General features: G+C 63.2%; 1 protein-coding gene across 7 annotated transcripts; it reads left to right on the top strand.

Moving 5' to 3' along the window:
- On the top strand, nucleotides 1–8512 carry PDCD1 (programmed cell death 1). 7 transcript variants are annotated; one of them, XM_079132719.1, is made up of 5 exons: nucleotides 1–145; nucleotides 5874–6233; nucleotides 6623–6738; nucleotides 7473–7530; nucleotides 7967–8512. In XM_079132719.1, the coding sequence occupies exons 1-5, from the start codon at nucleotides 70–72 to the stop codon at nucleotides 8305–8307; spliced, it is 951 nt and encodes a 316-aa protein (XP_078988845.1). In that variant the 5' UTR covers nucleotides 1–69; the 3' UTR covers nucleotides 8308–8512. The 7 variants fall into 7 exon arrangements, with proteins under 7 accessions (XP_078988845.1, XP_078988848.1, XP_078988846.1 ...); XM_079132722.1 differs by having other exon boundaries at nucleotides 7450–7530; XM_079132720.1 differs by having other exon boundaries at nucleotides 6562–6738; nucleotides 7496–7530.

Below are 8512 nucleotides of genomic sequence, written 5' to 3'. Positions count from 1 at the left end.
CTTCCTGCCTCTGACTGAGCTGCTACGGAGGCCTCAGCAGTTGGTGGAGGCGCGGGCTGCACTCTGGACATGCGGGTCCGGTGGGTGCCCTGGCCACTCGCCTGGGCAGTGCTGCAGTTGGGCTGGAGGCCAGGATGGCTCCTAGGTAATGGGGCCCGGGGACATGAGGTCAGGGTGGGGGCTGAATCAGGGCTCTAGAGGGACTGGCACCCTTGGTTACTGTGGTAGGAAGGGTGTTTGGTGGGGCCAGGCCCCCAGGGGGTCATGAGGACCCTATTTTTGGCAGGTGAGGCTCCCACTCTGGCCTCCAATTCGGCCCTCCTTGCTTTCTGGCGGGCACAGCTCTTGTGCCAACTAAGCTAGTCTTGGGTGTGGGATGCGGCCAGCACCTTCTCTGGAGAACCATGGTCAGTCTGGCCAGAGCCCTAGGCTCTGTCTCCTAGGCTCTGTCACCCTAGCCCTGCGGCGTGTCTCATCTGCTGGGCCGGGTGTGGGTGGAACGGCCCCAAAGCGCGATTGATGCTGATGCTTCCCTAATACATCAAGAGGGTGACGGTCCCAGCACCCCGGCCATCCGTCCTCCGAGCCCTCATGGCCCAGGAGGTGGCCTCACTGGGGACTCTGGGCAGACTCCAGGATGCTTGCCAGGAGGCCCTCAGTGACCACCATGAGCTCTGGGGAGGCTGGAACCCTGGAGTCCAGCAGCTGCAACACGGAGCCACATACAGGGCAGCCCTCCGTCCTCCTGCCCACAGTGGAGGAGAAGGGCCCTCCCTGGGTTGCCCTTGACCCTTTTGTGCCACATTTCATCCCTTTAATTCCCCAGGCCCAGGCCAGCATCTTGAGAAGGGGGCTGCTAGTGCCAGGCCCAGGATTGCCCTCTGGCCTTGCAGGACCCAGACGAGGTGACAGGCCTGGGCTGCCCTGACACCCCCTCATGCCCAAAGGCCCCTCTCCTGGGCATGGCTGTGAGTCGGTCCTCAGCCTCCCCCCTCAGAGCACACCTCTCTGAGAAGGCCAGTGGGTTGCTCTCAGGCCTTGGAAGCAGCAGACCTGGAGATGGTGGCTAAGGGCCTGTGACCAGAGAGTGGCCCCTGGGGGCCTCCTGGGAGCCCAGCAGAAGGGCTGTGCCTGGTTTGGGACAGGGACCTGAGGGGTCGGGATGGCTGTAAGTCAGCCGGTGGCCCCACACGCAAGCCACCCTGGTGCTTGTCTGCACCCCACAGCGGAAGAGGGGAGGCCACCTCTGCCTCCAGACTCCAGCCCCTGCCCGCAGGATTCTCAGCAGTGCTGTGCCCCCGGCCCCACCAGTAGCCCTGAGCACAGCCCCTCATCAGGGCAGCGTCCTGCTCGTCCTGCCAGACGAGAGGCCCTGGAAGTCTCGCACTCCGCTCCTTCCTGATGGACTCATGGCACCAACCCGGTCTCACCCACAGGGCCCTGCACCTTCTTACCCATGTCGTGATATCCCAGACCCGGGGGCGGCCGGCCCGGTCCTGGGAAGTAAGCGCACTTAGGACTTGGCCCTGAAGTCCGAGGGGACGAGATGGTGGCAGGCCAGAGCCCCTCTGCTGTCCCCGCCCTGCAGCTCACGGACCAGTGCCTGCGCCGCCTGAGACTCACCAGGCCTTCTGTGAGAAGAGCCCAGCCGGACCCGGAGCACTTCTCTGGGTTTGGGGGATTTTCTTGGTTTTCGTGGTGCTGGTGAGGGAACCCAGGGCTTCCTACGTGCTGGGCCGGGGCTCTACACCAAGGTACCCCCAGGCGAGTGATGTTTTGAAGTCAGACTTGTTGATTTGTTGTTGATTGTGGAAAATACCGTAGGAAAGAGTTGAAGCACAGCAACGTGGCTGCTGGTCCCAGTGCTGCTTTGGTTGTTGGTCGGCCAGGCTGCTGGGGTGTGCGGGACAGGAAGGTAGTGTCTGGCGGTTCCAGGGGGTCTCCCCATGGCAAGTGTGTCCAGCCTCCCTCCAGCCCCTGGGCTGGCTGGCTGCCTCCGGGGTCTTTGGCTCTGGACGCATCTCCTGAGCTGCCTCCTTGCGTGTGAGTCTGTACATGTTCCCCAATGAGAGCCCGCCCTGCTCCACAGTGACTGGTCCTGATGGTTCTGTCAGCCTCCCCGTTCCTGGTAAGGTTGCCTTCTGTGATGTGGCGCTCAGGACCCCAGGCGTGGGACTGGGGACAGACCACCCACAACTCCCTGCCACCCACATTACTGCCAGTTTTTGAACCTGTCCTCTGGGGACACCGTCCACACAGCGCCCCACCAGGACGCAGCCCAGGAGCACCCTGACTCACACCCCGTCCCCAGGGCACCTTCAGCTGTCTGCTTTCCGCGACGGGGGCTGCATGAAGGCTCTGCAATGTCCTGCCACCCTCCTGGCTCCTGTGTGCTCAGAGTCCAGGCGTGAGGCCTTCGCCATGAGGAGTGGGTGTGGACACTCTGGTAGCTGGAGGCTGAGGTCTGCCCGAGGGCTCCTTGCTGGCCAGGGTCTCGCAGATGCACTCAGGGATCCCGTGCGGGATAGACGTTCCTCCAGGCGCAGGAGGCTGCCTCTTTCCCCTCACGGTGAATAAGAGCCATGGGGGTTCTGGGGGACCTGGGGCCGCTCGGAATGCTCTCGGCACCCCAAATGGTTCCTGCTGAATAAGGCGTGAGGTGTTGGCTCTGAGAGGTGCCTTCTCTGGCGGTGCCCCCAAGACCCGGCAGCCTGACCAGCCCTCCAAGGCCTCTGTGGAGGCTGAGTCCTTGACACCTGACTCTGGGATACACCTGAGCGTGCCACAGTCCTGAGGTGGGAGCCCCAGGCAGGCGGTGGGCAGAGGGGCTAAGCCAGGTAGCTTTCTGTAGGTCCCCAGGGCCTGTGTGAAGGTCTGTGAGTGAGGGGAGGGAGGGACTCAGAGAAAGGCCTGGGGGGCCCTTTACTGCCTCACAGGCTGCAGAGCGAAGGGTAGGTCCCTCATCAGTTTCTGCAAACAGACACCATCGAAATCCTTGATTACCCAATTAAGGACGATTAAGGACAGCAAGGCACACCAGGAGGTCCAGAAGGCTGCCCAGGGTCTGTCCCTGTGCTGATCAGACAAATCCCTTGATATCCCAGCAAGGCCCAGCCTGTGCCCAGCTGGTGCAGGGCCACCTTCCTCCATCTGTGGGGCTAAGTGCCTGGCAGCATGTCTTCTGTTCCTGTGCCCTGGCCCAGCCCCCTGGAGTCCCTAACCATCAGAGCACCATTCTGCTTCAGCAGTCCCCTGGTCAGGCAACGCAGAGCAGCAGCAGGACACAGGGCCAGCCCTTCCCATGGAGCAAGCCTCCTTGGTCTGGCCTGCAGCCAAGGGTGGGGTCTGAGGGGCCCTGCTGCCTTGCTGGCACACCTCAGCGATGTTGGGATGGACATCCCAGTGCTGAAGTTGGCCAGCAGCAGGGACCTTCCTGGGCAGAACCAGGCAGGCCACCTGGACTAGGTCAGGGCAGAGCCCCCAGGACAGACCCAGGCAGTCACAGTCCCCTGTGAGAGAGAAGATGACACAAGTGACTCAATTGTCTCATGTGCAGGCTCAGCAGCAGGCGAGGGCCGGTGAGGACAGGCCCTGAGTCCACCAGCAAAGTCCTGCAGGGTCTTGCCTGGGCAGCCCATAGCCATCCCTGGGAGTGCAGGTGTGCCCATGGGCCTCAGCCATCCGGGCGAGGGGCAGGTCCTGCCAGGCAGGACAACAGGCACCAGGCTGCACAGGATGGGGCAGGCTCCCAGACGGTGGGGCTCCCTGGTCTGGTCCAGGGCTTTCCACGAGGGGGCGTGGGAATCTGCCTGGAAGCTTTGGTGGTTGGGCCTTGGTGTGTCCATGGATTTGGGGAGCCGGGTGGGAAACCCCAGGTTTCTGGACCCAAAGGAAGAAGGTCACAGATGTGGCCATGCTGGATGAAAGGAAGGAGGGGCCCCTGGCCCCGGGCAGGGTGACACAGCCCCACCAGCAGTAAACACTCCCAGATGCCATGTTCCTGCAGGTAGATCATCCAAAATCTAAGTCCAACTTCATGATATTTATTCAAGGTTTTCTTTGAAGTTCCATGTGTTCTCGATCTGAAGCATGACGAGTGGGTGTCAATACCACCAAGGTTGCTCCTGTGTGCTGGGCTGCTGTGTGTGGCCAGGACACGGGTCACACAGGAAGGGCCACCTGCTAACAGGGAAGTCCACCTGCACGGGCTATCCCCGCTCTGGCCTGGCCTTTCCAGTCCCCTCAGCCTCCAGATTACCCTGGTCATCCTGGTGCTACAGAGCCACAGGACTGGACCATGGGCCCCCTTGCCCAGAGCTACCTAGGCTGCAGCCTCAACACGCTGGACAGGGTGCGGGGCCCCCAGCCCGGGAGGCGTCCTAGCTCAGTTTTTGGGTGGTGCTCACCTCACATCCAGTTAGCACTCGACTGGGTCTGCAGGGCCCTCACCGTCCGTCCACGGCTGTGGTGCAGTCAGCTGCCCCTGGGTGGGGAGGAGGTGCGCTTCTCAGCAGGGCTCTGGTGGGGGTCTCAGGAGCCCCCACAGGGGTGGCTGCCACAGGCCCTTCAAACACCCTGATTCCAGACACCTGTCCACCCTGTGCCAGGCAGCCTCATGGTGGCTCACCACCCGTACCTGGCCCTCTTCCTCCTTGGAGCCTCAGCCACCTTGAACCCGTCACCTTAGAGGCCATCCTGTCCCTGGAACAGAGGGACTGTTGCCGGGCAGCCTCACTCTGCCACTGTGCAGGGAGCACCTGGGATGAAGCTGGGCCTGCATCAAGAGGCAGAGCCAGTGGACTTGTGAGCAGGACAGCATCAGAGGACGCAAACTGAGAAGGTGTGGGTGGGTGGCCGCAGGGCCTTGTCCCAGAGCTGACCCTGCTGGGCAGTGCCCTGAGATGTGTGTGCAGGAAATTCCCTCACTGCACGGCTGCTTGGGTTGCAAGCAGCCAGCACACTCGGGAGTCGGGTCCAGAGCAGCTCAGCCTGTGCTCCATCCCTCAGGGCCTCACCTGCCCACCGTACATCAGGGCCACAGGCTTCACTGCCCAGAGGGTCTGCCCGTGGGGTCATGCCCAGCACGTGTGAGCTCAGCCATGCTCCCTCCTGTCCATCGGGGCTGGGAGGCTGCTGGGTGTCATGTGGCCCCATGGAGGAGCACTGCGTGTCAGCGGGCGTGCTGAGGCATGTGGGCTGGGCCCCTGCAGGGTCATGCACGGTGTCCCCACGGGGCCCTGGCAAGACACACCAGCAAGAGTGGGGAGCCCAGCCCTGAGGCACCCACTTCTGTCTGTTTGAGCACAAGGCCCAGTTGATCTCTGGGGGCCCCTTGCTGTGACCTCCAGTCCCAGGGTCTTGCTGGAAGACATGAAGGCCCCACACTGCCTGCTGCTCAGGCAGCACTGTCCATGCCTGGTCTCTGGGCCAGGGCCAGAACCAAGCCTGCCAAGGAGCCCTAGAGAGTCTGGGTTCTTCAGGGGAAGTCCCTCCCCACCAACTCAGCATCCTAGTGACCCTACACAGGTCCAGCCCAGGCCACCCACAGGCCAGCACCCACAGAAGCCCCAGTGCAGCCCTCCCTGGGGCACTGGCAACCTGGAATCCACAGAGAAAAGGGTCAAAGTCTTTAGGGGAGCTGAGTCAGAGCCAGAGTGCTGGGCGGAAGCCCCAGCCTAGGTCTCAGAAAGTCAAAGGGAGAGCTCTGTGCCGAGGTGAGCGTCTACTGGTCCCAGGGGCTTGAGGAAAGGCAGGGCACTGCCCAGGGACTTCCAGCCAGGGAAGGCTGTGCAAGCCACTCTGTTCCGATAGGCCAGGGGAGGGTCACGGGGCTGCCCGGCCCTTCCTCACACGGCTGTTTCTGTCCATCTCAGAGGCCCCCAGCAGGCCGTCGAGCCTCTTCAGCTTCTCTCCAGCTCAGCTCACAGTGCAGGAGGGAGCAAACGCCACTTTCACCTGCAGCTTCTCCAACTGGTCAGAGCACCTGGTGCTGAACTGGTACCGCTTGAGCCCCAGCAAGCAGAACATCAAGCTGGCTTCCTTCCACAAGGGCCTCAGCGAGCCCGGCAGGGACCCCCGCTTCCAAGTCACCCGGCTGCCCAACGGACTCGACTTCCACATGAGCGTCCTCTCAGCACGGTGCAACGACAGCGGCCTCTACCTCTGCGGGGTCATCTCTCTGTCCTCCAAGGTGCAGATCCAGGAGACTCCAGCTGCAGAGCTCAGGGTGACAGGTGAGGGCCAGGCAGAGCCAGGGTGGGCAACACCTCCTGTCTAGGGACCCTCCAGACTCAGTCACGGTGCCTGACGTCCCCATTGCCCTCTGGAAGCACCCAGCCCCATGTGCCTTTGAGGGAGGGCAGAGCCCAGGGAGGTGGGCAGGGGGCAGGTGCTTTCAGAGTGAGTTGTGCTTAGAAGCACCCCCAATGTGCAAGGCAGGGCAATGGCCATCACCATGGGTCTGGGTGGACACTCCTCAGACCTTGGAGAGGGCCGTGGTGCCCATGAAGGCCTGGGGACACAACATGGGTGTCCCTGACGCCTGTCCCTTTGGCCCTCTAGACAGGGTCCTGGAGTCCCTGACACTGGAGCCCCCCACAGCACACCCCCGTCCTTCGCCCAGGCCGGCCAGCCAGTTTCCAGGCCTGGTTGTTGGTGTCACAAGCGTCCTGGTGGGTGTCCCAGTGGTGCTGCTGCTGGCCTGGATCCTGGCCACCACCTGCTCCAGGGCCATGCCAGGTAAGGCCTGTCACAGGCCTGCCACTGTCCTGCAGAGGCAGAGCCCCGGCTTCTGCCAGGCCTTCCCCACACTCTCCCCGAGTGGCTTCTGTCCCCAGCTCCCCCCACACGCTGGCCACAGCCCACACAGCTGGTCCTCGATGAATCACTCTGACGAAGAGAGTCACCTCCTGGGCTGGAGGGAGGGGTCGGAGTCTGTTCTGCAACCCCAGCCCTGCCATCAGACACTGCTGGGTCATGCTGTCCTGGGACTGGTTCCTCGTGACGTGATGCCAGCCTACAGCCTGGACAGAACTCCACATATCCTGAGCAGGAGCCACTGGGCCGCTGCCCCCTTCTCAGTGGCCAGGTCCCTGGGCTGTCACTTCCTGAGGGATGCTCTGATGCTCAGCTCCCTCCTCCCCAAGCTTCAGGGCATGCTGTGCCCCACTGGGCAGCCACATGCATGCACAGTGTCTCTGTGCAGCACCACCGGGCCACTTGCAGCATCTCTGGGTCTGCCTCACTGCACCAGTGGGGGACAGAGGGAGGCCTGTCCCTGTGGCAGGCACGCACACCAGGATCCTCCATGCAGCGGGGGCTCCCAGTCAGTGCCCAGGAAGGAAGCCATGGCGCCTTTCCTGGGACATCCCCACAGGGCCTGAAAATCCCCAGGGTGTGCTGAGGAAGTCCCAGGCAGGGACCCTCTCCTGGCAGGCCCTCTCCTGGCAGGCCGACTCTGCATCTGCCTCCAGATTCAGAATGTGTTTCTCCGCAGAGGCTGGAGGAGCCAGAAGCAAAGAGCAGCCCCTGGTGAGTTTGGGTCCCCTTCTCCAGTGAGCAACACTGCCTCCAGGGCTGGTGTCCGAGGGCCTGCAGGGCCGTTTCCTCCCAGGTGCCCGGAGCCACCCCTAGGTTCAGCCTGCCTCTGCCCCAGGGTGCGTGGCACACAGGTGTGCCTGCCTGTGAGGCCATTGCTCATCCTATGCTGGGCAGAAAAGAGCTAGAAAAGTCACATTGTGGAATCCTGAATCTACAGGAGTGCCGAGGAGAGCTTGGAAGGGGACGCAGCCACAGAGGAGGCTGCCTCTTGGGGCGGTGTGGGAGGGCCTTCAGGCCCAGGGCGGCAGCTGGACACACCTGCTCAGAAAGCCCACCAGCTGCAGGCAGCACAGCGCGGACTCGGGTCTGGGCTGTCCCAGGCTTCCCCATGAGCCTCTCCAACCCTTCCCTTCCTCTCTCCATTGAGGAGGAGGCCACAGCTGTGCCTGTCTTCGCCCTGGACTACGGGGAGCTGGACTTCCAGTGGCGAGAGAAAACCCCGACCCCGGAGCCCCCTGCCTCCTGCATACACACCGAATACGCCACCATCGTCTTCCCCCCGTCCCCGGGCCGCCGGGGCTCGGCAGACAGCCCCCGGGGTCCCCCGGCTCTGAGACAGGAGGACGGACACTGCTCTTGGCCCCTCTGACCACCAGCATCCTGCAGACCTACTGCAAGAGCCCCAGGCCAGCGCCCCCTGAGGAGGACACAGAGCAGCAGGGACCTCCCGTGCTAAGCCGCCTGGGAGGTGACCACCCCGTACCCTGAACCAGCCTGCCCAGGCCATGCAGGGATGCTGACCTCCGTGCTCTCCACAAGCTGGCAACAGCAGGCCCACTGTCCCCTGATGGGAGTGCTGGACGTGACCAGGGCTGCAGGCCTTGCGAGACCGCTGGCCAGAGCCCAGCTCTTCTGAACCCTGTCGCCTCGGTCGCTGTGACCTCCGCAGCCTCACAGGGAGCCCATGCCTGGG

This window comes from Sciurus vulgaris (assembly GCF_902686455.1).
Source record: "Sciurus vulgaris genome assembly, chromosome: 3".
Taxonomy (NCBI): Eukaryota; Metazoa; Chordata; class Mammalia; order Rodentia; family Sciuridae; genus Sciurus; species Sciurus vulgaris.
This window is presented reverse-complemented; position numbering and strand designations above follow the sequence as displayed.

Bases quoted from the DNA above. Each gene is read 5' to 3' on its own strand.
- PDCD1 (XM_079132717.1), top strand. From the start codon at position 70: ATGCGGGTCCGGTGGGTGCCCTGGCCACTCGCCTGGGCAGTGCTGCAG. The intron at 146-5,873 runs GTAATGGGGCCC...TGTCCATCTCAG, and splicing joins GAGGCCAGGATGGCTCCTAG to AGGCCCCCAGCAGGCCGTCG. The intron at 6,739-7,449 runs GTAAGGCCTGTC...CTCTCCTGGCAG, and splicing joins CTGCTCCAGGGCCATGCCAG to GCCGACTCTGCATCTGCCTC.